The 27,817-nt window shown below is 66.9% G+C and overlaps 3 protein-coding genes and 1 long non-coding RNA gene across 4 annotated transcripts; 2 read left to right on the top strand and 2 right to left on the bottom strand.

The window, feature by feature from the left end:
- Window positions 1–639: 639 nt before the first annotated feature.
- On the top strand, window positions 640–8,471 carry LOC135459043 (25-hydroxyvitamin D-1 alpha hydroxylase, mitochondrial). Its single transcript, XM_064734646.1, has 9 exons — window positions 640–1,301; window positions 2,168–2,358; window positions 4,246–4,442; window positions 5,007–5,219; window positions 5,829–5,986; window positions 6,056–6,267; window positions 7,167–7,248; window positions 7,326–7,586; window positions 7,669–8,471. The coding sequence occupies exons 1-9, from the start codon at window positions 1,068–1,070 to the stop codon at window positions 7,780–7,782; spliced, it is 1,662 nt and encodes a 553-aa protein (XP_064590716.1). The 5' UTR covers window positions 640–1,067; the 3' UTR covers window positions 7,783–8,471.
- Window positions 8,472–10,395: 1,924 nt separating this feature from the next.
- Window positions 10,396–19,600, bottom strand: TSPAN31 (tetraspanin 31). Its single transcript, XM_064734861.1, has 6 exons — window positions 19,108–19,600; window positions 17,510–17,677; window positions 15,193–15,273; window positions 12,698–12,874; window positions 11,098–11,220; window positions 10,396–11,004 (listed from the first exon to the last, which is right to left on the bottom strand). The coding sequence occupies exons 1-6, from the start codon at window positions 19,168–19,170 to the stop codon at window positions 10,930–10,932; spliced, it is 687 nt and encodes a 228-aa protein (XP_064590931.1). The 5' UTR covers window positions 19,171–19,600; the 3' UTR covers window positions 10,396–10,929.
- Window positions 19,601–19,983: 383 nt separating this feature from the next.
- Window positions 19,984–26,735, top strand: LOC135459246 (uridylate-specific endoribonuclease A-like). The gene is made up of 6 exons (XM_064735017.1): window positions 19,984–20,683; window positions 21,545–21,744; window positions 23,407–23,523; window positions 23,959–24,065; window positions 25,367–25,509; window positions 26,047–26,735. Exons 1-6 carry the CDS (start codon window positions 20,481–20,483, stop codon window positions 26,144–26,146), a joined length of 870 nt encoding a protein of 289 aa, XP_064591087.1. The 5' UTR covers window positions 19,984–20,480; the 3' UTR covers window positions 26,147–26,735.
- LOC135459247 (uncharacterized) lies at window positions 21,590–25,377 on the bottom strand. The gene is made up of 3 exons (XR_010442991.1): window positions 23,931–25,377; window positions 23,415–23,515; window positions 21,590–21,662 (listed from the first exon to the last, which is right to left on the bottom strand). It is a non-coding gene; the product is annotated as an uncharacterized LOC135459247 (long non-coding RNA).
- Window positions 26,736–27,817: the final 1,082 nt, after the last annotated feature.

The raw sequence follows: 27,817 nt of genomic DNA, 5'->3' as shown, positions 1-27,817 counted from the left end.
GTGTCCCCGGGGGGGTTCTGGGGGTGTCCCCGGGGAATTCGGGGTCGCGGGGGTGTCACTGCAGGGTCGGGGATGACACCGGGGGTTGTGGGGTTCTCGGGGTGTCACCGGGTGGGGTTTAGGGGTGTCGCCGAGGGTGTCACCGGAGCGATTTTGGGGTTCTGGGAGTGTCACCGAAAGGGTTTGGGGGTGTCACTGGCCGAGTTTGGGATGCCAGGGGCGTCACCGGAGGATTTTAGGGGTCTAGGGGTGTCACCGAGAGGGTTTAGGGTGCCAGGCTCATCACTGGGGGTGTCCCCGGAGGGGGCTCTGGGGGTGTCACCGGGGAGATTTTTTGGGTTCCGAGGGTGTCACCGGGGTTGCTGGGGGTGTCACTGAGGGTTGGTTTGGGGTTCTGGGGGGGTCCCGGGGGTGTCACAGGGGAATCTGGGGGTATCACCGAGGGGATTTTGGGGTTGTGACCGGGGTTGCAGGGGGTGTCACAGGGGATTTTGGGGGGCTGGGGGTGTTTACAGGGGTTTGGGGTGCCGGGGATCACCGGAGGTTTGGGGTTCTGGGGGTGTCACAGGGGATTTTGGGTTCTGGGGGTGTCACCGACGTTTTGGGGTTTCGGGTCCGTGCGCGCCCCCGGTTCTGCCCTCGCGTGTGCGCGCCTTGGGGGCGGGGCCACGGAACCACCCCCGCCGCGCGCTGATTGGCCAGAAGGCCGCGGTATGCAAATCAGCCAGCTGGGGGGCGTGGCTTAGCTATTTAGGGCGGGGCGTGAATCCCAATTTGGTGTTGTGGGCGTGGTTTATGCTCGGGGGCGTGGCTGCCGCGGAGGGGGCGGGGCCTGCCCCGCTGCACGTGGGCGCTATAAAACCCCGGCCCGGGGCCCCCCCCGCAGTCGAGGCTCGGCCCCGCGGCCCCCCCGAACCCCGCTGTGATCCCCCGGTCCCTCCGAGTCCCCCCGGTCCCTCCGAGCCCTCCCGGATCCCTCCCGGTTCCCCCCGAGCCCCGCCGGGTCCAGCAGCGCCCTCCCGCCTCCCCCGGTGTCCCCGGTGCCCCCCGACCCCGGTGCCCCCGCCATGTCCCCCGGGCTCCGCCTGCCCGCCCGGGCCGCGCTCCTGTCCCGCTCCCCGCCCGAGCCGGGGCTCCCCCACCGGGTCCCCCCGGTCCCCGCCGCCCCCTCCCCGCCGTCCCGGAGCCCCCCGGAGCCCTCCCGGCCTCGGGGCCTGGCCGAGATGCCCGGACCGAGCTCCGCCGCCTTCATCTTCGAGCTGCTCTGCCGGGGCGGCGTGCGGAGGCTGCACGAGATGCAGGTAAATGGGCTGGGGGCTCCCCCGAGATCCCCGGGGGAGGACGAGGCCGGGGGGGCCGCATTGCCGCTGCTCCGGAGCCCGGGGGGGCCCCGCTCCCCTGTCCTGGGGGGGACAGAGCCCCCCAGATTGGGGACAGGGGTTGGAGGAGATGGGGGGACCCAGCGGGACCCGGGGACAGCAGCCTGGTGACACCGTCCCGGCTGGAGGGACCTCAGAGCCACCACCGCGAGTGTCCGAGGGGACAGGAGGGACCGCGGTCCTCCCACCCGGGGGGGACACGGGACAGGGGACACAGGACACCGATCTCTGTCCCCGGGGCTGGGTGGGGTCGGGACACCCCGAGGTGCCCCCGGGACTCGCGGGGGTGGCGCTGGGACCCCGAGCTGGGCACGGCCAGAGCAGCCCCGGCTCGGGGAGGACAGCGGGGATGGGGACGGGGCCACCCCCGGGTGGGCAGCGGCACCGAGGCCAGGGACAGTGTGACAGCAGGGCCGGGAGGGCAGGGACACCAGGAGCTGCCCCTGTCCCGCGTCCCCCTGAGCAGCCCCGGGCACCGCCCGCGCCCGGTGCGACCCCCGGTGTCCCCCGTTGTGACCCTCGGTGTGACCCCCAGTGACGCTCGGTGACACCGATCCCCCCCTTAGCGGTTCATACCCGGTCCTGTTCCATACCCGGTCCCGGTTCGGCCCGGTGTGACCCCCGCACTGTGTCCCCACCTGGTACCTGCCCGGTCCCGGTTTGATCCGGTGTGAACGCCCCGGTCCCAGTCCCGGTTCGGTCGCGGTGTGACTCCTCCATGTCTTCCCCGCCTCCGGTTCATGCCCGGTCCCGGTCCATACCCGGTGTAACCCCCCGTGTCCCCGCAGGTTCACGGCCGGGCCCGGTTCGGCCCGGTGTGGCGGGCCCGCTTCGGGCCGGTGCTCACGGTTCACGTGGCCGAGCCCGCGCTCGTGGCCCAGGTGCTGCGGCAGGAGGGCCCCGAGCCCCGGCGCGCCCTCAGCTGCCCCTGGAAACAGCACCGGGAGCTGCGGGGGGCACCGGGGGGGCTCCTGACCCTGTGAGTGCCGCGACGGGGGCAAATTCGGGGGAAAATTGGGGTGGATTTGGGAAAAATTTGGGGGAAACTCAGCGGGGATTTGGGAATTTGTCCTTGTCCTGGGGGGGCTCTGGGGGCTTTGGGCTGGGTTGGGGGTCGGGGCTCCCTGTGGGATTTGGCGAGGGGGAAGCGTTGGGAGCTCCCTGTGGAATTTGGGGGGCCCGAGGGCTCCCTGTGGGATTTACGGGGGGTCAGGGGCTGCCTGTAGGATTTTGGGGGGTCGAGGGCTCCCTGTGGGAATTGCGGGGGTCAGGGGTTCCCTGTGGGATTTGGGGGGCCCGAGGGCTCCCTGTGCGATTTGGGGAGGGGGGCGTTGGGAGCTCCCTGTGGGATTTGGGGGGTCTCCCCGGGCTCTCCGGGCCTGGGGGTGTCCGTGCCCCCACCGGGGCTCCCCCCCCGCCCGTTCCGGGAAGGGCCCGTGGGGTGCGGGGGGGCCCGGGGGTGACTCAGGCGTGATTCAGCCCCCCCTGCCCCCCCCCGGATGTGAGTAACTGCCCGGGGGGGGCCCAGCCCCGCGTGGGCCGGGGGAGGGACCCCGAACCCCCCAAACCCCCCCGGCCGTCCCCAGCACGGGAACGGGGCCCGGGGGCTCTCACGGGTGCCCCGGTGACACCTGGGGGCCCTGGCACTGCCCGGGGGGGGGCTGTGTCCTCTGTGTCACCTGTGTGTCCCTCTTGTGTCCCACCCGTGTCCCACCTTTGTCCCCTCTGTGTCCCATTTGTGCCCCATCTGTGTCCCTTGTGCGCTTCGTGTCCCACCTGTGTTCCCCGCGTGGTCCCTGTGTCCTGCCCATGTCCCACCTGTGTCCCCGTTCTCTGTCCCTGCCATCTCCCTGTCCTTCACCCCCGTCCCCATCCACATCCCCCGTGTCCCTGTCCCCCTCTTCCCGCGTGTTCCCATGTCCCCGTGTCCCCTCCGTGCCCGGTGTCACCTGTGTCCCTATGCCCCAGCCGTGTCCTCTGTGTCCCCATGTCCCCCACAGGTCCTCATGTCCCCCATGTCCCCTCCTGTGCCATGTCCCTTGTCTCTTATGTCCCACCCTATGCCATGCCCTCTGTCCCCCTTGTCCCCCACACATCCTCATGTCTCCCATGCCCCCATTCTGTCCCCCGTGTCCCCGTGACTCTGTCCCTTGTCCTTCATGTCCCCATCCTCTGCTGGGTCACTTGTCCCTTATGTCCCCTGCACACGTCCTCATGTCCCCCATGTCTCCATCCTGTCCCTGTCCCCCCGTCCCCCCTGTCCCCATCTCCCCATGATGCTGTCTCTGTCCCCCTGTCCCCCATGTCCTCATTCTGTCCCCCCTGTCCTCTGTGTCCCCATCCTGTCCCCCGTCTCTGCGACGCTGTCCCTGTCCCCTGTGCTCCCCTGTCTCCGTGTCCCCCTCTGTCCCTTGTCCCCCATGTCCCCTCCTGTTCCATGTCCCTTATGTCCCCATCCTGTCCCTGTCCTCCCCGTCCCCCTTGTCCCCGTGGTGCTGTCTCTGTCCCCTTGTCCCCCTGTCCCCCCTGTCCCTGTGACTCTGTCCTTGTCTCCCTGTCCCCATGCCCCCATGACACTGTCCCTGTCCCCCGTGTCCCCCCGTCCCCCTATCCCCCTGTCGCCGTCCCTGTCCCCCCTGTCCCCCGTGTCCTCCGCTGTCGCTGTCCCCCATGACTTTGTCCCTGTCCCCATCCTGTCCTTGTCTCCCTGTCCCCCATGTCCCCATCCTGTCCCCGTCTCTGCGACGCTGTCCCTGTCCCCTGTGCCCCCCTGTCTCCGTGTCCCCCTCTGTCCCGCTGTCCCCCATGTCCCCATGACTCTGTCCCTGTGTCCCCGTGTCCCCCTGACTGTCCCCAATGTCCCCAGGGAGGGCGATGCGTGGCGCAGCTCCCGGCGGCTCCTGGCCCGGGCCCTGCTCCGCCCGGGCGCTGCCGAGGCCTTCGCGCTCCCGGTGGCCGCGGCCGTGACCGAGCTCGTGGCGCGGCTGCGGCGGCTGCGGCGGCGCCACCCCCGGGGGCTCGTGCGCGACATCGGCACCGAATTCAACCGGTTCGGGCTCGAGGGTGAGCGGGACCCCGAAACGGGGAGGGGGGACCCGAAATGGGGAGGGGGGAACCAGAAATGGGGAGGGGGGAACGCGAAATGGGGAGAGAGACCCCAAATGGGGAGGGGAAACCCCGAAATGGAGAGGGGGGAATGCAAAATGGGGAGGGGAACACCAAATGGGGATGGGGGACCCCAAATGGGGAGAGGGGAGCCCGAAATGGGGAGGGGGAAGCCCAAAATGGGGATGGGGAGCCCGAAACGGGAGGGGGACCCCGAAATGGGGATGAGGAACCCCAAATGGGGATGGGGAACCCCAAAAAGGGAAGGGGGCACCCTACACGGGGATGGAGAATTCCGAAAGGGACGGGGAATCCTGAAAAGACTGGGGAACCCCAAAAGAGGGATGGGACACTGAAATGGGAGGGGGCACCCAAAAAAGGAGATGGGGAACCCTGAAAGGGGCTTTGGGAACCCTGAAAGGGATGGGGAACTCCAAACAGGGATGGGGAACCTCAAAAGGGGATGGGAACCCCAAAGGGCTGTCCCAGTGTCCCATGTCCCCAATGTCCCCTGTCCCACAGCCATCTCCTGGGTGCTGTTCTCCTCCCGCCTGGGCTGCCTTGGGGACCCTGGGGACAGCGGGGACAGCGGTGACACCGAGGCCGTGCTGCAGAGCGTGGGGGCGGTGCTGGCGCTGACCCTGGTGACAATGGCACTGCCACGTCCCCTCCTGCGCCTCGTCCCCGCGCCCTGGGACGCCTTCTGCCACGCCTGGGACCAGCTCTTCGCCTTCGGTGAGGGACAGGGGACACGGGGACAGGGGGACATTGTGGTGACCTCCCATGGGAACATGGGGACACCATGGTGACCTCACATGAGGACACAGGGACATCCCATGGGGACAAGGGGACACTGTGGTGACGTCCCATGAGAACATGGGGCCATCCCATGGGGACACCAGATCATCCCATGGGGACATGGGGACATCGTATGGGGACACAGGGACATCCCAGAGGGATATGGAGATGTCCCACAGCCATGGGGACATGGGGACAGGGGGGACACCATGGTGACCTCCCATGGGGACATGGGGACATCCCAGTGGGATTTGGGGATGTCCCATGGCCATGGGAACATGGGGACATTCCTGCTGGCCTTCAGCTGAGGGGACATGGGGACACAGCGGGTCATCCCAGGGCTGTGGTGAGGGGACACAGGGGACATGGGGACATCCAAGGGACACAGAGACACGCCATGGAGTCACAGGGATGTCCCATGACCGTGACAGTCCCCTGCCATGTCCCACGCTGATGGCACGTGGCCCTGGTGACACCGACAGGGACTTGGTGACAACGCAAGGCCATGGTGGCACTGATGGCACTGACGGCCGTTGTTGTCCCCAGCCAAGGGACACGTGGACCGGCGCGTGGCCGCGGTGGCAGCGCGGGGGCCGCTGGCCGAGGGGGACACGTGTGTCACCGACCTGCTGGTCCGGGAGCGCGTCCCTGTCACCAGCATCTATGGGAACGTCACCGAGCTGCTGCTGGCCGGGGTGGACACGGTGAGGAGGTGGCACCGCGGTGTCCCCGCTGTCACTGCGGGCCCCGCTGATGTCACCGTGTGTCCCCAGGTGGCCAGCACGCTGGCATGGAGCCTGTACGAGCTGGCACGGAACCCGGGGGCGCAGGCGGCCCTGCACCGCCAGCTGCTCGCTGCCACTGCCACCAACAGCGGTGACAGTGACAGTGCCAGTGCCACCACCGAGCGTGCCACTGCTGCTGCCACCGCTGCCGCGCTGGGACGGCTGCCACTGCTGCGGGCGGTGGTGAAGGAGACCCTCAGGTGACAGGGACACGGGGACATGGAGACAGTGATGGGACATGGGGACAGGAACATGGCCACAGGGACACAGGGATGGGGACACGGGGACAGTGATGGGACATGGGGACAGTGATGGGATATGGGGATGGGGACATGGGGACAGGGATTGGGATATGGAGACAGTGATGGGACATGGAGACAATGGGAATGGGGACATGGGGACAGGGATTGGGATATGGGGACAGGAACAAGGACAGACACAGGGATGGGGACACAGAAATGAGGACACAGAGACATAGGGACAATGGGAATGGGGACATGGGGACAGGAACATGGACACAGGGACATGGGGATACAGAAATGGGGACAATGGGAATGGGGACATGGGGAGACAGATTGGGATATGGGGACGGGAACACAGAGGGACACAGGGATGGGGACATGGGGACAGTGATGGGACATGGAAAGGACTTGGGACATGGGGAGAGGGACACGGGGAAAGGGATTGGGGGACAGGAACACAGAGGGACACAGGGATGGGGACACCGGGACATGGGGACAGTGGGAATGGGGACATGGGGACAGGGGGAGAGGGATTGCGATATGGGGACAGGGACATGGGGACATGGGGATGGGGACATGGCCAGGGGTGAGGGACACAGATGGGAATAGGACAGGGATGTGGATAAAGATGGGGACAGGGACAGGACAGGGATGGGGATGGGACAGGATGGGTTTGGGGACAAAATGGGGACAGGGATGGGGACAAGGAGGAGGACAGGGCGGGGATGAGGATGGGACAATGAAGGGATGAAGACAAGGATGAGGATGAGGATGGGGATGAGGATGAAGGGGAGGACAGGACGGGGTCAGGGATGGGGACAGGGACAGGGAGGTGACACCGGCTGTCCCCCCCCTAGGCTGTACCCCGTCATCCCGGCCAATGCCCGCGTTGTCCCCGAGTGTGACATCCGCGTCGGTGACTACCTGGTGCCACGCCAGGTGAGCCGGGGGGACACCCCGCAGCCCGGGGCTCCCGGTGTCCCCAGGGTGTCCCCACTGACGCCGTGTCCCCGCAGACCCTCATCACCCTGTGCCATTACGCCACATCCCGTGACAGCCGCTACTTCCCCGCGCCTGACACCTTCTGCCCGGAGCGCTGGCTGCGCCACGGGGACACCGGGGACAGCGGGGACACCCCTGGGGACACTGCTGGGGACACCCCCGGGGACATCCCCGGTCCCAGGCACCCCTTTGCCTCCCTGCCCTTCGGCCTCGGCCCTCGCAGCTGCGTCGGGCGCCGCCTGGCCGAGCTGCAGCTGCACATGGCGCTGGCACAGGTGGGTGTCCCCTGTCCCCACGGTGTCCCCACGGTGTCCCCACGGTGTCCCCACGGTGTCACTCACTGTTCCTGTCCCCCAGATCCTGCTGCGCTTTGAGGTGCGGCCGGAGCCCGGGGGGGGCCGCGTGCGCCCCATGACCCGAACCCTGCTGGCCCCCGGGGCCCCCATCAGCCTGCGCTTCCTCGAGAGGTGACACCGGGGACATGGGGACATTGAGGACACGGGGACATGGGGACACTGGGGACACTGCAGATACATAGGGACAGCGGGGACACTGGGGACGTGGGGACACCAGGGACATGGGGACATGAGGACACTGGAGACACCAGGGACTCTGGAGATACATGGGGACACTGAGGACACTGGGGACACTGGGGACACCAGAGACTCTGGAGACACCAGGGACAGATGACACCGCAGACCCTAGAGACATTGAGACACCAGGGACACCGGGACATTGGGGACACCAAAGACTCTGGAGATACATGGGGACACTGGGGACACCAGGGAGACCTTGACCCCAGCGGTGACCTCACCCCCAGTGATGGCACCGACCCCAGTGGTTGCCTTGACCCCTCAGTGTGTCCCCAGTGTCCTCCCGGCCCTGTCCCTGTGGGTGACCCCAGCCCCCCAGAGGTGGCCCTGACCCCTCGGTGACATTGGCTGTGGTGGCAGCAGCCCATGGCGCTGCTGGCTCTGGCAGTGTCACACACCCTGTGCTGGCCTTGTCCCCACTGTGTCCCCAACCCCGTGGGAACCTCAGCCTTGGTGGTGGCCGTGACTCCCTGCTGGTGGCCTTGTCCCCAGGGTGTCCCCGACCCCATGGGGGTGACTCTGTGGTGTCCCCAACCCTATGGGGGTGACTCCCTGCTGGTGGCCTTGTCCCCAAGTGCCCCCTGGCGGGTCAGGTTTATTTATTAGCAAATAAAGCAATTTTGGGATTTTGGGGTTTTGGCATTTTGGGATTTTGGGGTTTTGGGGTTTTGCAGCTCCGCTCTCCCCTCCCCTCCCCCACCCCGTGACTCAGCCCCTCCCCCCCATGCCCCGCCCTGCCCAGGTGTGCCCGGGGGTGAGGTGGCACCGCGGGGGGGGCACAGAGGGACCCCCGGACACGTCACGGTGCCCACGGGGGGTGTTGGGGGTGTCGGGACCCCCCGCGGGGTTTAACCCGGTCGGTGCCACCCTCGCTGGGGACTGGGGGGGGTCAATGTCGCAGGTGGGGGGGGCGCTGACGTCAGCACAGGGGACTCTGGACCCTCGAGGGGACCCTGGGGCAGCCGAGCGTGGTGACCCCCCCGGGCCGGGACACCCCTCCCCCCGTGCGGGGGGGATCCCGCGGGCTGGAGATTGGCACGGGGCTCACCTGGGCACCCCCCGAGGTGACCTGGGCACGCTGAGCTCACCTGGGCACCCCTGAGCTCACTGGGGCACCCCGATCTCACCTGGGCACCCTCAAGCTCACCTGGGCACCCCGATCTCACCTGGGCAGCACTGAGCTCACCTGGGCACCACTCCTGAGCTCACCTGGGCAGCACTGAGCTCACCTGGGCACCCCCAAGCTCACCCTGGCAGTGCTGAGCTCGCCTGGGCACCCCGATCTCACCTGGGCACCCTCCCCCAAGCTCACCTGGGCACCATGCCTGAGCTCACCTGGGCACCCTGAGTTCATCTAAGCAGCGCTGCGCTCACTTGGGCACTCCCCGAGGTCACCTGGGCACCCCAAATCACCTGGGCACCCCCCTGAGCTCACCTGGGCACTGGGGATCACCGGCGTGGGCATCGAGGAGAGAGGGGGAATTCGGGGGGCTGGGCTGGGCGCTGGGGGGCACTGGGATGCCCGGAGCTAGGGAGGGGGCACTGGGGCTCCGTGCCCCCCCAGGGTGGCACAGCACCAGCCCGTGGCCAAGCTGGGCACAGGCAGCTCCCGCGAGCGGCTCCGCGGGCACCGCGTGGCACCGGGAACGGGCGGTGCCACCGGGAACGGGCGGTGCCCACGGAGGGGCCGGGCTGCTCGGGCACCCCAACATCGGCTGGTGAGAGCCCGGACTGCCCCGGGGCACTGCGAACGGGGTGCCAGGGATGGGGGGGTGGTCCCAGAGCAGTTTTGCGGTGCCAGGGAAATTTTGGGGTCCTAGAGCAGGGATGAGCACGGGGGGCACTGGGGGTCCTGATGGGGCAGCTGCGGGGACACACGAGGGCACCAAGGGAGGGGACACACGGGTTGGCACTGGGGACACTTGGGGGCACCAGGGGAAGGGACACAAAAGTTGGCACTGGGGACACTCCGGGGGACGCTCTGTGTGTGACCATCGGGGACACCAGGGGGGGACAGGGTGGCACCTTCCCATGGCCCCCCGAGCTCTGCACCCTCCTGGGGAGGGGTCACAGCGGTGCCACCCCCCAACATGTCCCTGAGTGTCCTGCCCTGTCCCCTCCCTGTCCCCTCCCTGTCCCTGCTGACCCCCAGCCCGTCCCTTGGGGCACCGGTACCTGTGTGTCCATATCCCCCTGAACATCCGCCAGGACCCTCAGAGCTCTGCTGCAATCGTGGGGTGACACCCCCCAAAACTGCCCCCCAAAAACGCCCCCCCATTGGTACTTGTGGGGGGGTCTGAGGGGTGCCCCCCACCCCAAACACCCTGAACCCCCCCAGGGACTGCATTGGGGGGGGGGTGTCAGTTTTTAAGGTTCCCCATTTCCCTACCAATAACGGGGGGTGGGCAGTGCCCCCCTCACCCTGAGTTACTGGGGGGGCACCCCCAGAATGAGCCCAAGCCGAGGTCAGTGGTGTGTGTTTATTGGGGGGGGGGAGGTGTCCCCCTGCCCCCCAAAATGGGTCTGGGGGGGGGTGACACACATTGGGGGGGTCACCGGTGTAAACCAGTCCAGACCAGTTTAGGGGTGCTGGGATGGGGGGGTGCTGATGGATTTGGGGAGTTTGTGACCCCCCCCCCCAGCCCCCAAGGGGGGGGTAGTGTGTGGGGAAGGGGGGGGGGTCGCTTTGGGGGGGTCCTGCCCCTTGTGCCCCCCCCACAGTGTGGGGGTGCCTGTGACCCCCCAAGGTGGGGGGGGGGTAAATGACCAGTACAAACCAGTTTGGAGAGCTCAGACTGAGATGGATTTGTGTGGGGGGGGGGCTCTGCCCCGGGCCCCTCCCGCCGCGGGGGGGTCACAGCCCTCCCGGGGGGGTCACCCCATGATTTTGGGGGGGGGGGGTGTCCTTGTCCCCAGTGCTTCATGCGGCTGCGGGGGGGCAGCTGGTCAGCACTGGGGGGTTCAGGACCCCCCCCAGGTTCAGGACCCCCCCCCATTGCAGCTGTGCCCCCCCAGGGCCCCCCCGCTATAGGAAGGCTCCGGGGTTGGCGCGGGGGTCGCGCTGGTTCCGGAAGCGCAGGGCGAGCCAGACCCCCAGAACCTGCAACAAACGGGGGGTTGGGGGTGGGGGGAGGCTGCTGGACCCCCCCCCAGGGCCCTGAGACCCCCCCGCCCCCCCCCGGCCCCCCCGTACCTCGGTGAAGCTGAAGAACAGCCCGACCCCCCCCAGGATCCTCAGCGCCTGCTCCGAGTGCTGCAGCAGCTGGGGGGCGCAGGGGGGGCACGGCGGGGCCCCCCCCGGGGGGAACTGGCACCTCTGGGGGCACACGGGGGGCTCAGGGGGGTCCCCGACACCCCCCGGCCACGGTGGGGGTATGGGGGGGGCAGGGCAGGCCCCTCCTGGGGGGCTCAGCACAGCCCGGGGGTCCCCAAACCCCATTTCCCCCCAAAACCCAACCAGCCCCGTCCCCCAGAGTCCCCCTCCAGCCCCCCCGGTCACCCCCAAATTCCCCTGAGCCCCCCAACACCCCAGGAGGAATCCCCAAACCCCCCCACAAACTCAGTGACCCTTGAACCCCCCCAACTGCCCCCTAAACCCCCCCAAACCCCCCAGACTCCCCAAATCCCCCATCTATCCCCTCAACACCCCTGACCCGCCAATCACCCCCAAAGCCTCCCCCAAACCCCCCAACTCCCCATTTACCCCCAAACCTCCTCCAAACTGCCCCCCAAACCCCCAGACTCCCAATCCCCCATCTATCCCCCTCAACACCCCTGACCCGCCAATCACCCCAAACCCCACCCCCCCAAACCCCCCCAACTCCCCATTTACCCCCAAACCTCCCCCAAATTGCCCCCCCAAACCCCCAGACTCCCCAAATCCCCCATCTATCCCCCTCAACACCCCTGACCCGCCAATCACCCCCAAAGCCTCCCCAAACCCCCCAACTCCCCATTTACCCCCAAACCTCCCCCAAACCCCAGACTCCCCAGTCACCCCCAAACCTCCAGGCACTCCTAAACCCCCCAACTGCCCCCCAAACTCCCCTGTCACCCCAAACCCCCCAAATTCCCCCAACCTCCCTCCCAAGCCCCCCAGACTCCCCAATCCCCCCCAACCTTTCCCCAAGCCCCCCAAACTCCCCCACCACCCCTACCCCCCCTCAACTGCCCCCCAAACCCCCAGACTCCCAAGTCACCCCCAACCCCCCAAACCCTCCCGACTCCCAAACCCCCCCAAATTCCCCCCAACTCCCCTTTTACCCCCCGAACCCCCCCAACTGCCCCCCAAATCCCCCATTTCCCCCCAACCTTTCCCACAAACCCCCCCAAACCCCCCAGACTCCCCAATTACCTCAAAACCCCCCAACCAACTCCCAAGTCACCCCTAAACCCCCCTGACTCCCCAATTCTCCCCCAAGCCCCCCATTCCACCCCCAGCCTCCCCAATCACCCCCAAATCACCCCCAAACCCCTCCATTCCCCCCCCCAGCCCCCCAAATCCCCCAAACTCACCAATCACCCCCAAATCACCCTCAAATCCCTCAAACCCTCCATTCCCCCCCAGCCCCCCAATCCCCCCCAAATCCCCCCAAACTCCCCAATCCCCCAGAAACCCCCCCAAACTCCCAATCACCCCCAAATCACCCCCAAACTCCCCAATCCTCCCCAACCCCCCATTCCCCCCCGACTCCCCGATCACCCCCAAATCCCCCTCAAACCCCTCCATTCCCCACCCCCAGCCCCCCAATCCCCCAATGCCCCCCCATTCCCCCCGGCCCCCCCAGACTCACAGCGGGGCAGTTCGGGGGTCCCCAGGGGGGCTCCAGGTCGGGGGGGCTCCCTGGGGGGGCGCTGCCCGGGGTGGGGGTCCCGGGGGGCTCCCCCAAACCGCAGCAGCCGAGCCGGAGCTGCAGCTCCCCCCGCGCCCCCCCGCTCAGCAGCGGCCAGGCCGAGCGCAGCAGCCGCTCCTGGGGGGCACCCCGAAACCTCAGGGACCCCCACACTGACACAGGGCACCCCAAAACCGTCAGGGACCCCCATACTGATATAGGGCACCCCGAAACCGTCAGGGACCCCCATACTGACACAGGGCACCCCAAAACCGTCAGGGACCCCCACACTGACACAGGGCACCCCCACACTGATATAGGGCACCCCAAAACCGTCAGGGACCCCCACACTGACACAGGGCACCCCCACACTGACACAGGGACCCCCATACTGATATAGGGCACCCCCACACTGATATAGGGCACCCCGAAACCGTCAGGGACCCCCATATTGACACAGGGCACCCCCACACTGACACAGGGCACCCCCAAAACCGTCAGGGACCCTGAGACCCCCACACTGACACAGGGCACCCCAAAAACAGTCAGGGACCCCCAGGACCCCCCCAAGACTGTCACAGGGCACCCCAAAAACCGTCAGGCACCCCCACACTGACACAGGGCACCCCAAAACCCTCAGGGACCCCCATACTGATATAGGGCACCCCGAAATGGTCAGGGACCCCCACACTGACACAGGGCACCCCGAAACCGTCAGGGACCCCCACACTGACACAGGGCACCCCAAAACTGTCAGGGACCCCCATACTGACACAGGGCACCCCGAAACTGTCAGGGACCCCCAGGACCCCCCCAAGACTGTCACAGGGCACCCCAAAACCCTCAGGGACCCCCACACTGACACAGGGCACCCCAAAAACCGTCAGGGACCCCCACACTGACACAGGGCACCCCGAAACCGTCAGGGACCCCCATACTGATATAGGGCACCCCAAAACCGTCAGGGACCCCCAGGAACCCCCAAGACTGACACAGGGCACCCCAAAACCGTCAGGGACCCCCATATTGACACAGGGCACCCCGAAACCGTCAGGGACCCCCATATTGACACAGGGCACCCCGAAACTGTCAGGGACCCTCGGGACCCCCACACTGACACAGGGCACCCCAAAACCGTCAGGGACCCCCATATTGATATAGGGCATCCCCACACTGATATAGGGCACCCCAAAACCGTCAGGGACCCTCCCACACTGACACAGGGCACCCCAAAACCGTCAGGGACCCCTGGGACCCCCATATTGACACAAGGCACCCCAAAACTGTCAGGCACCCACACTGACACGGCACCCCGAAACCGTCAGGGACCCCCATACTGATATAGGGCACCCCAAAAAACGTCAGGGACCCACACTGACACAGGGCACCCCAAAACCGTCAGGGACCCCCACACTGATATAGAGCACCCCGAAAATGTCAGGGACCCCCATACTGACACCGGGCACCCCCACACTGACACAGGGCACCCCGAAACTGTCAGGGACCCTCGGGACCCCCACACTGACACAGGGCACCCCAAAAACCGTCAGGGACCCCCATATTGACACAGGGCACCCCGAAACCGTCAGGGACCCCCATATTGATATAGGGCATCCCCACACTGATATAGGGCACCCCAAAAACTGTCAGGGACCCTGGGACCCCCACACTGACACAGGGCACCCCAAAAACGGTCAGGGACCCCCAGGACCCCCCCAAGACTGTCACAGCGCACCCCAAGGGGTTTTTGGGGGGTCCGAGGGGGTTTTTGGGGGGCTGAGGGGGTTTTGAGAGTCCCGGGGGGGCTCCCTGGGGGTGTTGGGGGGTCCTGGGGGATTCTGGGTGTTCCCAGGGGTTTTGGGGGCCTGGGGAGCTCCAAAAGGATTTTGGGGGAGGGTCCTGGGGGTTTTGAGGGGGTTTGGACTACCAGAGTGTTTTGGGGGGTTCCCAGGGGTTTTGAGGGTCCCAGGGAGTTTTGGGGGGTCTGGGGAATTTTGGGGGTCCTAATGGGGGGGTCCCAGGGGGTTTTGGGGGTCCCAGGGGGTTTTGGGGGTCCCAGAGGGTTTTCAGGGATCCCAGGGATTTGGAGGTCTCAGGGATTTTTGGGGGGCCCGGGGAGGTTTTGGGGTATTTGGAAGTCCCAGGAAATTTTGGGGGACCCAAGGGGGGTCCTGGAGGTTTTAGGGGTCCCGGGGAGTTTAGAGGACCTGGGGGGTCCCAGGGGTTTTTAGGGGTTCCCAGTGGGTTCTGGGGGGTCCCAGTGGGTTGTGGGGGTCCCAGGGGGGTCCCATGGGGTTTTGAGGCGTCCCAGGGCATTTCGGGGGCTCCCAGGGTGTTTTGGGGGCCCCAATGGATTTTGAGGGGTCCTGTGGGATTTGGAGGGGCCCGGGAGGGTCCCAGGGGGTTTTGGGGGGTCCCAGGGGGTTCTGGGGGGTCCCGGGGGTCCCCGCACCCACCTGAGCGTCGCGGCCCAGGGCGAGGCAGGCGCAGGACACGCCGAGCTGGCACAGGAACACCAGGCCCAGGATCAGCACGTACTGGGGGGGGGTCAAGGGGGGCACACACACACAGAGACCCCCCCAAAATCCCCTCGGGATCCCCCCCAAATCCCCCTCGGGATCCCCCCTCAAATCCCCCTGAGCCCCCCACAGCCAGACCCCCTGCAGGTTTTGGGGTCCCCAGGTGGGGTTTGAGCCCCCCTGAAGGGTCTGAAGGGGGCTGAGCTGGGGGGGCCATAGGGGAGGGGGGTTGGGACATTGGGGGGCGTTTGGGGACACAGGAGGGGGGGGGGCAGCTGGGGAGGGGGCTGGGGACAACCAGGGGGTGTTGGGGACAGTGCCAGGTCCAGGGGATGCTGGGGACAGTGCCAGGGGTGCCAGGGACATCCAGAGGGTGCTGGGGACAGAGCAGGGACATCCAGAGGGGCTCAGGGACCCTGCCAAGGCTGCCAGGGACACCCAAGAGGGCATTGGGGATATCCAGGAGGCACTGAGGACAGTGCCAGGGGTGCCAGGGCCAACCAGAGGGGCACTGGGGACACTGCCAGGGGTTCCAGGGACACTGAAGGGGGCAGTGGAGACATCCAGGTGGTGCTTTTGACACTGCCAGAGGTGCCAGGGACATTCAGGGGGTGTTGGGGACACTGCCAGGGACATCCAGAGGGGTTTGGTGACACTCCTAGGGGTGCCAGGGACACCCAGGGAGGCATTGGGGACACTGCCAGAGGTGCCAGGAACAGTCAGGGGTGTCAGGGCCACCCAGAGGGGCACTGGGGACATGCAAAGGGACTTGGGGGAGACTACCAGGGGTGGCAGGGACACCCAGGGGAATTTGGGGACACTGCCAGGGGTGCCAGGGACACCCAAGGGGGCACTGGGGACATCCAGGGGATGCTGGGGACACTGCCAGGGGTGCCAGGTACATCCGGAGGGGCACTGGGGACACTGGCAGGGACACTCAGGACGACACTGGGGACATCCAGGGGGTGTTGGGGACACTGCCAGGGGTGCTGGAGACATCAAGGGTGTGTTGGGGACACTGCCAGGGACATCCAGAGGGGTTTGGGGACACTCCTAGGGGTGCCAGGGACACCCAGGGAGGCACTGGGGACACTGCCAGAGGTGCCAGGAACAGCCAGGGGTGTCAGGGCCACCCAGAGGGCACTGGGGACACTGGCAGGGACATCCAAAGGGACTTGGGGAGACTACCAGGGGTGCCAGGGACAGCCAGGGGAATCTGGGGACACTGCCAGGGGTGCCAGGGACACCCAAGGGGGCACTGGGGACATCCAGGGGATGCTGAGGACACTGCCAGGGGTGCCAGGTACATCCGGAGGGGCACTGGGGACACTGGCAGGGACACTCAGGACGACACTCAGGACGACATCCAGGGGGTGTTGGGGACACTGCCAGGGGTGCTGGAGACATCAAGGGTGTGTTGGGGACACTGCCAGGGACATCCAGAGGGGTTTGGGGACACTCCTAGGGGTGCCAGGGACACCCAGGGAGGCACTGGGGACACTGCCAGAGGTGCCAGGAACAGCCAGGGGTGTCAGGGCCACCCAGAGGGGCACTGGGGACACTGGCAGGGACATCCAAAGGGACTTGGGGGAGACTACCAGGGGTGCCAGGGACACCCAGGGGAATTTGGGGACACTGCCAGGGGTGCCAGGGACACCCAAGGGGCACTGGGGACATCCAGGGGATGCTGGGGACACTGCCAGGGGTGCCAGGTACATCCGGAGGGGCACTGGGGACACTGGCAGGGACACTCAGGACGACACTGGGACATCCAGGGGGTGTTGGGGACACTGCCAGGGGTGCCAGGGACACCTAGGGGTACTGGGGACATACAAGGAAATTTGGGGACACTGACAGCGGTGCCAGGGACAGCCAGGGGGTATTTGGGACAGCCAGAGGGGTGCCGGGGACATTGCCAGGGGTGCCAGGGACACCCAGGGGGTGCTGGGGACACTGCCAGGGGTGCCAGGGATGTCCAGGGGGGGCACTGGGGACACTGCTACGGGTGGTAGGGACATCCAGGGGTGTTTGGGACAGCCAGAGGGGTGTTGGGGACACTGGCAGGGGTGGAGGGCCAGCCAGGGGTGCTGGGGACCAAGGGGGGCTTTGGGCCGAGGGGGCAGAGCAGGGCAGGACGTGGTGCCCAAGTGGGCTGGGGGTTCACAGAGGGGCTGGGGGTGCCAGGACAGTCCCCTGGAGGGGTTGGAGGTGCCAGGAGGGTCCCCGAAAGTTCCCCCCCGCCCCAAAAGGATACGAAGAAGAGCAGGACCTGGTGGTGCCGCAGGGCCCCGAGCAGCCCCAGCGCCGCGATCAGCAGGAGGAAGACTCCGACGGCGAAGGCTCCTCCGAGCAGGGGGGGGCTGGAACCCCCGGCCAGGCCCCGCGCCCAGCCCGCCACGGCCACCAGCAGCACCCCCACCAGCTGGGGGGGCACGGGTCAGGGGGCACCGGGCGGGGGGCACCGACACCCCCAGAACCCCCCTGAACCGGGACTGTGCCCCCCCAAAACGGGACTGTGCCCTTGAACCGGGACTGTGCCCCCCGAACCAGGATTGTGCTCCCCGCCCCAAAACGGGACTGTGCCCTTGAACCGGGACTGAGCCCCAAACTGGGACTGAACCCCCAAAACGGGACTGTGCCCCCCGAACCGGGACTGTGCCCCCAAACTGGGACCGTGCCCCGGAACCGGGACTGTGCCCCCTGAACCGGGACTGTGCCCCCCCAAAACGGGACTGTGCCCTTGAACCGGGACTGTGCCCCCCGAACCAGGATTGTGCTCCCCGCCCCAAAACGGGACTGTGCCCCCCGAACCAGGACTGTGCCCCCAAACTGGGACCGTGCCCCGGAACCGGGACTGAGCCCCCCGAACCAGGATTGTGCCCTCCCCCCGAACCAGGACTGTGCCCCTCAAACCGGGACTGTGCCCCCCCAAAACGGGACTGTGCCCCCCGAACCGGGACTGAACCCCCTCCCGAACTGGGACTGAGCCCCCCCAGCATAACACCCCCTCCAAACCGGGACTGAGTCCCCCCAAATAGGGACTGAGCCCCCCGAACTGGGACTGTGCCGGGACCGTGCCCCGGAACCGGGACTGAGCCGCCCCCAAACCGGGACTGTGCCCCCCGAACCGGGACTGAGCCCCCGAACCGGGACTGAACCCCCAAACCGGGACCGTGCCCCGGAACTGGGACTGAGCCGCCCCAAACCGGGACTGTGCCCACCGAACCGGGACTGAACCCCCGAACCGGGACTGAACCCCCAAACCAGGACCGCGCCCCCCAACCAGGACTGTACCCTCGAACCGGGACTGAGCTCCCCAGCCCTGCCCAGCCCCACCCTACAGGGGCAGCCCCAGAGCCGCCCCCAGACCGCGGGACCCAGGAGCCCCCCCAGCTTTGGGGACCCCCAACTTCCCCACAGAACCCCAGAACCCCAAACTGATGGGGATCCCCCGCCCTGCAGACCTCCCCAGTCACCCCCAAGGCTGAGGGGTCTCCAATCTCCCCCAGAGCTCAGGGGTCTACAATGCCCTCAGAGTCCCCTCAGGGCAGAGGGGTCCCCAACCCCCGCCCAGAAGAGTTGAGGGGTCCCCAATCCCCTCACGGCCCCCCCAGACCCGAGGGGTCCCCAATCCCCCCCAGTGCTGAGACGTCCCCAAACCCCTCATAGCCCCCCAGAGCTCAGGGGTCCCCAATCCCCTCCCCAGACCTGAGGGTTCCCCATTCCCCTCACGGCTCCCCCAGAGGGGTCCCCAATTCCCTCAAAGCCTACTCCAGAGGGGTCCCCGATCCCTTCAGAGCCCCCCTAGACCCGAGGGGTCCCCATTCCCCTCACAGCCCCCACCCCGCTCACCACATAAACCACGTTGAGGGCGCAGAGCGCGTTGCGCGAACAGGCGAAGCCTCCGCAGACCATGGCGGGCTCGGAGGCTTCGCGGCAGTCCCGGGAGGATGCTGAGGGCCCCGGGGGGTCCCAGGGGTCCCGGGGGTCTCAGGATTCCCGGGGCTCCCGGGGGTTCCGGGGCGTTCCGGGCTACCCGCGCCGCGGCCCCTTTAAACCGCGGCCCCGCGCCCGGCGCGCCCGCCCGCACTGCGCCTGCGCAGGGGCCCCGCCCCGCCCACCGCGCCCTGTGTCTGCATAGCCCCGCCCGTAGACCCCGCCCAGCACCCGTGTTTAGGCCCCGCCTCGAGCACCGTATATGGATATCGCCACGCCTACATCATAATACGCTTTCTCCTTACTGCGCATGCGCACGGCTCGGCCGAGGCGGGGCGGAGCCTCCTGGGAGGGGGCGGGACGATTTTGGAGTTGCCCCGCCCCCAGAATCTCGCCCCTCCTCCGACCCCCCCTGGCCGCACAAATCCCGGCCCCGCCCAACCCCAGAACCCCCCAGGGACCCCCCATGGCACCCCAGGACTCCCGGAGCCCCCCAGGATCCCTCCAGGATCCCCCATGGCCCCCCAGGACCCCCCCATGGCACCCCAGGGACCCCTCATGGTCCCCAGAACGCCTCCAGAGCCCCCAGGAACCCCCCATGGCACCCCAAGGACCCCCAGAGCCCTCCAGGATCCCCCCATAGCCCCTGGGAAAATCCTGGGGGGCTCTGGCTGTGTCCTGGGGGCCCTGGGGGGTCCAGGGGGGCTCTGGGGGGTTCCCGGTGGGGGCTCTGGGCAATCATGGAGGGTTCATGGGGGGATTCTGAAGGCCATGGGGGATCCTGGGGGGCTATGATGGGGTTCTGAGTGGCTCTGGGCGGTCCAGGGTGGCTCTGGAGGGTCCAGGAGGGCCATGGGAGGTTCTGGGGGGCTCTGGAGGATCCTGGGGATCCCCAGCCCCCCCCCCGTGTACCCCAAACTCCCCCGGTGCCCCCCCGAGGCCGCGCCCTCCTGGGAAGTCCTTGAGGGGCCACATTTGCTCCCTTATCAACGCCCCAATGATTAATTCATTAATTAATCATTAAACAGCTCCGGGGAGGGCGGGGGGGCGCTTTGGGGGTCCCCGCACCCCGGGAGGGCGCAAATTTTGTGGGGGGGTCTAGTCCCCAAACCTGTCCTTGCGGTCACCAAGGGGGGGAACCGGGGGTGCAGCCGGCCCGGGGGGGGGGGGTCGGGGTGCCCCCCCCGGGGTCTGGCGAGGTCACGTCGCGACCTTGGCGCGTTATCGCGACAGCGATAGGGGCGATAGGGGCGGCTAAAAGCGACAGCGGGCCCGGGGTGGGGGCAGCGATGGCTCCGTGGCTGCTGTGGCTGCTGCTGGTGATCGGGACCGGGACCGGGACCGGGGGGGCCCCTCCTGAGCCCCGGGCGGTACCGGAGCCCCGGGCGGTGTCGGACGCGGAGCTCCGGGAGCTCTCGGAGCAGTTGCTCGCCGCGGACTCGAACCGGGCCGGGCCGGGGCAGCTGGAGCTGAACCTGGATGGCTCGGGCAGGTGGGTTCAGGGGGGGCAGGGCTGGAGGGTGGGGGGCACTCGGCGCCCTCCGTGTTCCCCTCATCCCCCTCCCCTCTGCCCTTCCCGCTCCCTGTCCCGCCTGGCTCTGTCCTCACCCCTTGATCCCACCTGTCCCCACCCCTGCCTTCCATCCCAATCCCATCCTACCCCAACCCCAATCCCAATCCATCCCAATCCCAACACCTAATGCCAATCTATCCACCCAATCCCACCCAACCAATCCAATCCAATCCCCAATCCCACCCAATCCACCAACCTAATCCAATCCTCAATCCCATCCCAATCCCAATTCCATCCCATCCCAACCCCAATCCCAATCCCAATCCCAATCCCAACTCCAATCCCAATCCCAATCCCAATCCCAATCCTAATCCCAACCCAACCATAATGCCAATCTCAATCCAATCCCAATCCCACCCCAATCCAATCTCACCCCAGTGCCATCCCATCCTAATCCCAATCCAATCGCATTCCCAGCCCCAGTCCCATCTCAATCCCACCCCAATCCCAATCCCATCCCAACCCTAATGTCAATCCCAATCCAATCCCAACTGCAATCTCATCCCATCACAACCCCAATCCTGATCCCAATCCCAACCCCAATCCCAATTTCAATCCAATCCCACCCCAATTCCACTCAAATCCCACCCCAATCCCAATCCCACCTCAATCCCACCCCAATCCCCATCCCACTCCAATCCCAATCTCATCCCAATCCCATCCCAATCCCACTCTAATCCCTCCCCAATCCCACCCCAATCCCACCCCAATCCCAATCCCAATCCCAATCCCATCCCATGGCTAATCCCATCCCGCCCCACTCCCTGTCCCGTGTCCCAGGCTGTTCTCGCGGGTGTCCCCGTCGCTCCTGGCTGTCCCCACGGTCTCGGCGCTGCTGGCCCTGCTGGACAATTACGAGCCGCAGACGGGCCGGGCTGAGGCGGAGCCGCCGGAGGAGCTGCGGGAGCAGCAGCGCTTCCTGGAGGCCGCGCTGGCCACGCCGGTGCTGGCGCTGCTCGAGCGCTTCGTGCTCGACAAAGGTGGGGACACGATGTCCCCGTTATGTCCCCCTGTCCCCACGATGTCCCCACGCTGTCCCCCTGTCCCCGTGGTGTCCCCATGGTATCTCCACAGTGTCCCCATGGTGTTCCCCCTGTCTCCATGGTGTCCCCATAATATCCCCATGGTGTTTCCCCTGTTCCTACAGTGTCCCCATGGTGTCCCCATGATGTCCCCCCTATCCCCATGGTGTCCCCACAGTGTCCCCCCTGTCCCCATAGTCTTCCCACCATGTCCCCACGGTGTCCCCACTATGTCCCCACAGTGTTCCCCCCTGTCCCCACCGTGTCCCCATGATGTCCCCGCGGTGTTCCCTCTGTCCCAGTGCTGTCCCCACGGTGTCCCCTATCCCCAAGATGTCCCCATGGAGTTCCCCCTAACCCCATGGTGACCCCTTGTCCTCCTGGTGTCCCCAGGGTGTTCCCCCTGTCCCTACAGTGTCCCCACAGCGTCCCCATGATGTCCCCACAGTGTTCCCCCATCCCTGTGGTGTCCCTCCAGTGTTCCCCCCATCCCCAAGGTGTCCCTGCGGTGTCCCCTCTGTCCCTGCAGTGTCCCCACGGTGATCTCTCTGTCCCCACGGTGATCTCTCTGTCCCCATGACATTCCCACAGTGTCCCCCCATTGTACCCCCTGTCCCTGCAGCACCCCCACAGTGTCCCTACAATGTTCCCCTTGTCCCCACGGTCTTCCCGCAGTGTCCCCATGGTGTTACCTCTGCCCCCAAAGTGTCCCCATAGTGTCCCTCCTGTCCTCCTGCCCTGTCCTTAGGGCAGGACCCCCCTGTCCACACGCCCCACCCTGCCACCAGGGCTGTGTTCCATGTCCCCGTGCTGTCCCCGTGCTGTCCCCAGGGCTGTACCCCCTGTCCCCACACTGTCCCCATGCTGTCCCCACACTGTCCCCAGGGCTGTCCCCCCTGTCCCCACCCTGTCCCCGTGCTGTCCCCAGGGCTGTACCCCCTGTCCCCACACTGTCCCCATGCTGTCCCCACACTGTCCCCGTGCTGTCCCTAGGGCTGTACCCCCTGTCCCCACACTGTCCCCACACTGTCCCCGTACTGTCCCCGTGCTGTCCCCAGGGCTGTACCCCCTGTCCCCACACTGTCCCCACACTGTCCCCATACTGTCCCCGTGCTGTCCCCACGGCTGTACCCCCTGTCCCCACACTGTCCCCACACTGTCCCCGCACTGTCCCCAGGGCTGTACCCCCCGTCCCCACACTGTCCCCACACTGTCCCCACACTGTCCCTGTGCTGTCCCTACGGCTGTACCCCCTGTCCCCACACTGTCCCCACACTGTCCCCGTGCAGTCCCTACGGCTGTCCCAGGGCTGTACCCCCTGTCCCCACACTGTCCCCGTGCTGTCCCTACGGCTGTACCCCCTGTCCCCATACTGTCCCCACACTGTCCCCGTGCTGTCCCCAGGGCTGTACCCCCTGTCCCCACACGGTCCCCACACTGTCCCCACACTGTCCCCACACTGTCCCCATGCTGTCCCCAGGGCTGTACCCCCTGTCCCCACACTGTCCCCACACTGTCCCTGTGCTGTCCCTACGGCTGTACCCCCTGTCCCCACACTGTCCCCGTGCTGTCCCTAGGGCTGTACCCCCTGTCCCCACACTGTCCCCGTGCTGTCCCCAGGGCTGTACCCCTCGGCTGAGGCGTTCCGGACCGATCTCCACTCCATGTGGTTCGGGCTCTACTCGCGCTCCAAAGGACAAGCGCTGGACTCGTCCGGCTTCGAGCACGTCTTTGTGGGTGAGGGGACATTGGGGGACATGGGGGGACACGGGGGGACATGGGGGGACACTAGAGACATTGGGGAGGGGGGGGACACTGTGGGGATTGGAGGGAGCAGGGACAGGGGTTGAACAGGGGGACACCGAGGTGATGGGGGACACCAAGGGGGTGAGGGGACACCAAGGCAATAGGGGGGACACCAAAGGGATGGGGAGACACTGGGGAGGGGGGGGGACACCAAGGGCATGGGGGGACACCAAGGGAATGGGCGGGGACACTGTGGGATGGGGGGGGGACACCAAGGGCATGGGGGACACCAAGAGGGTGGGGGGACACTGTGGGATAGAGCTGTGGAGACTTGGGGGGGCAATGCCGGGGGTTGGGGGGGCCCTGAGGGGTCCCTGGGGGGTGGCAGCTGTGGTCACCTGCTCTCTGTGTCACCCGTGTCCCCAGGGGAGGTGAAGAAGGACGCGGTGTCCGGGTGTCACAACTGGGTACAGCTGCAGGCGCTGGAGAGCGCGGGGAGGCTGCAGTACCTGGGCTACACCTGGGACGGACCCGTGAGTGGGGACATGGGGGGACAGGGGGGACATGGGGACACAGAGGGGACACAGGGACATGGGGGAGGCTGCAGTACCTGGGCTGCACCTGGGATGGACCTGTGAGTGGGGACAGGGGACAGGAGGGGACACGGGGGGGACACAGGGACATGGGGGAGGCTGCAGTACCTGGGCTACACCTGGGACGGACCCGTGAGTGGGGACAGGGGGGGACGGGGGGACATGGGGACACAGAGGGGACACAGGGACATGGGAGTGGCTGCAGTACCTGGGCTACACCTGGGATGGACCCATGAGTTGGGACAGGGGGACAGGGGGGACATGGGGACACAGAGGGAACACAGGAACATGGGGGAGGCTGCAGTACCTGGGCCACACCTGGAACAGGCCTGTGAGTGGGGACAGGGAACACAGGGGGACACAGGGACATGGGGACATGGGGGGACACAGGGGGACATGTGAGCAGCTGGAGTACCTGGGCTACACCTGGGATGGACCCGTGAGGGGACATGGGGGGACACGGCAACATGGGGATGTGAGGACATGGGGACAGCTGGAGTACCTGGGCTGCACCTGGGATGGGCCTGTGAGGGGACAGGGGACACGGGGGACACGGGGGACATGGGGACACAGGGAGGGATTCCCTGAGTCAGGGATGGGGACAACACTGAGGGATATGGAGACCCAGAGGACAGGGGGATAAGGGGACATGGAGCACATGGGGATATGGGGACAGGGGGACACGGGGACACGGGATTCATGGGGACACAGGGACAGGGGGACACAGGGGACATGGGGACACGGGGAAGGATCCCCTGAGCAGGACATGGGGACACAAAGGGGGCACCCACTGCAGCACCCTGGGCTCCCCCTCCTGCCCCATCCCCCTCAGTGTCCCCAGCCAAGCTCTCTGTCCCCAAGGATGTCCCCAGGGTCGCTGTCACTGTGTCCCCGCAGTGCCCTGAGATCCCACCCCCCACATTGCCCCCGAACCTCGCGGTCCCCTGGGTTGTCCCCACTGGTTGTCCCCTGGAGCATCCCCGGTGTCCCTGTCCCCAGAGGCCACACCCGCGGTCCCCCTGAGGCTGTACCCGCGTGTCCCTGTGCCCTCATGGCCTGGGTACCCCCGTGCCCACCCTCGTGCCCCTCCCTGTGCCCCCCTTGAGCCCCCCTGGCTGCGCTGTGGCTGCGGATGGGCACCCACGGCACCGTGTCCCCCTGTCTGTCCGTCCGTCTGTCTGTGTGTGTGTCTGTCCCCGCCGTCTCCCCCTGTCCGTCTGTCTGTCCGTCTCCCCCGGCAGTGGGCGGCATTCCCGGACGTGCTGTCGCTGCGGTTCCGCTGGGACGGGCACCTCAAATCGCGGGGGTCGCTCCTGGTGGGCTCCAGCCCCGAGTTCGACCTGGCGCTGTTCACGCTCTGCTTCCTGGCACGGCCCGACAGCCAGTGAGTGCGGGCACCGCGGGCAGGGGCTGGCACTGCCACAGGGGGCACCTGGCACCGAGGGGAGGGGGCTGGCACCGCCCGAGGGTCTGGCACTGAGAGGAGGGGGCTGGCACTGACGGAAGGGGGCTGACCCTGTGAGGAGGGGGCTGGCACTGACGGAAGGGGGCTGGCACCGAGGGGAGGGGGCTGGCACTGCCCCAGGGGGCTGGCCCTGTGAGGAGGGGGCTGGCACTGATGGAAGGGGCTGGCACTGCGGAGAGGGGGCTGGCACCGTGGGGAGGGGGCTGGCACCGTCCCAGGGGGCTGGCACTGATGGGAGGGGGCTGGCATTGCCCCAGGGGGCTGGCACCGAAGGCAGGGGACCGGCACCGAGGGCAGGGGGCTGGTACCGAGGGCAGGGGGCTGGCACTACCCCAGGGGGGACCTGGCACCCACCCGGGGGCTGTGGTGCCCACCTGGGGGCTGTGGTGCCCACCCGGGGGTTTGGTGCCCACCCGGGGGTCCCGGCCCCGGGCTCACCCTCACCTGTGCCCGCAGGTGCCACGTCAGCCTGGGGGGCCAGGCCGCCACCATCCAGACCTACAGCTGGGACAAGCAGCGCCTGGTGGCATCGGCGTACCCCCTGACCCCCCAATGAACCCCCCAGGACCCCCCTGCCCCCCCTGACTCCCCCATAACCCCCCAGACCCCTCAATAAACCCCCCTGACCCCATTCCCGCCTCTGCCTTGGACGGTGCAGGGGATGGGGACACCGGGACCCCCAAAGAGTGCTGGGACCCCCCCAGTGGATGTTGGGACCCCACAGTGACCGCTGGGACCCCTTGAGGGTGTTGGGACCCCTCAATGACCATTGGGACCCCACAGTGGATGTTGGGACCCCACAGTGACCACTGGAACCCCACAGGCACTGATGGGACCCCCCCAGTGGATGTTGGGACCCCACAATGACTGCTGTCACCCCACAATGGCCACTGGGAGCCAACAGTGATCCCTTGTACCCTGCAGGGACCCCTGGGACCCCCCAATGGATGTTGGGACCCCACAGTAACCACTGGGACCCCTTGGGGGTGCTGAGACCCCACAGTGACCACTGGGACCCCACAGTGGATGTTGGGACCCCACAGTGACCACTGGGACCCCTTGAGGGTGTTGGGACCCCACAATGGATGTTGGGACCCCACAGTGCCCGCTGTCACCCCCACAGGTGGTGGCACCGCCCCAGGTCCTGGGACCCCCTGTGGGCACTGGGGGGGGTGGGCAGGAGCCCAAGGCCGGGGGGGGACACGGGGACACCCCAAGGGCGCTGGGTGTGCCTGGGGTGACACGGGGACACGTGGGGGACACCTGGGGACATCTGGGGGGACACGGGGACATCCACAAGGGGCCTGGCTGTGCCTGGGGTGACATCTGGGGACACCTGGAGGGACGTTTGGGGGTGGGCCGTGTGTGCACGGGATGGCACATGTGTCCTTAGCGTGTCCATGTGTCACTGCCGTGTCCCCAATGTGTCCGTGTGTCACTTCACATGTCCTTAGCATGTCCATGTGTCACTGCAGTGTCCGTGTGTCACTGCAGTGTCCGTGTGTCACTGCACATGCCCGTGTGTCACTGCAGTGTCCTTAGTGTGTCCGTGTGGCACTTCACATGTCCTTAGCGTGTCCATGTGTCACTGCACACATCCCCAGTGTGTCTGCGTGTCACTGCACGTGTCCTTAGTGTCACTCCACATGTCATTGGCATGTCCATGTGTCACTGCACCTGTCCTTAGTGTGTCGCTATCGCTCTGCACATTGTTGGCAAGTCCGTGTGTCACTACACGTGTCCTTAGCGTGTCCGTGTGTCATTGCACATGTCATTGGCGTGTCCATGTGTCACTGCACATGTCCCCAGCCTGTGTGCCCATGCATGTCCCCAGTGTGTCACCACTGTGTCTGTCACCACACCCGTGTCCCAGCATGCCCATGTGTCACTGCACACATGTCCCCAGGGTGCCCGTGTGTCCCCAGCATGTCACTGCTGTGTCCCTGTCACTACACACGTGTCACAGCCTGCCTGTGTGTCCCCAGCATGTGCCCGATGTGTCCCCAGCTTGTGTACACAGCCCCCCGTGGGTGTCCCCTTGAGCCCCCAGGGTGTCCCCACACACACCGTGGTGTCCCCGGGGTGTCCCCCCATCTTCCACCCTTGTGTGTGCCTGTGTCCCCACGTGTCCTCCCGTGTGTCACTCGTGTGTGTGTCCCCACGTGTGTGTCCCCTGTGCCTGTCACTGCCGTGCCCGTGTGTCCCCAGCATTTCACTGCTGTGTCCC

The sequence above is a fragment of the Zonotrichia leucophrys genome, chromosome 29, assembly GCF_028769735.1.
Source record: "Zonotrichia leucophrys gambelii isolate GWCS_2022_RI chromosome 29, RI_Zleu_2.0, whole genome shotgun sequence".
Classification (NCBI taxonomy): Eukaryota; Metazoa; Chordata; class Aves; order Passeriformes; family Passerellidae; genus Zonotrichia; species Zonotrichia leucophrys.
Note: the sequence above shows the minus strand (reverse complement) of the source record. Positions and strands in the feature narration are given on the sequence as shown.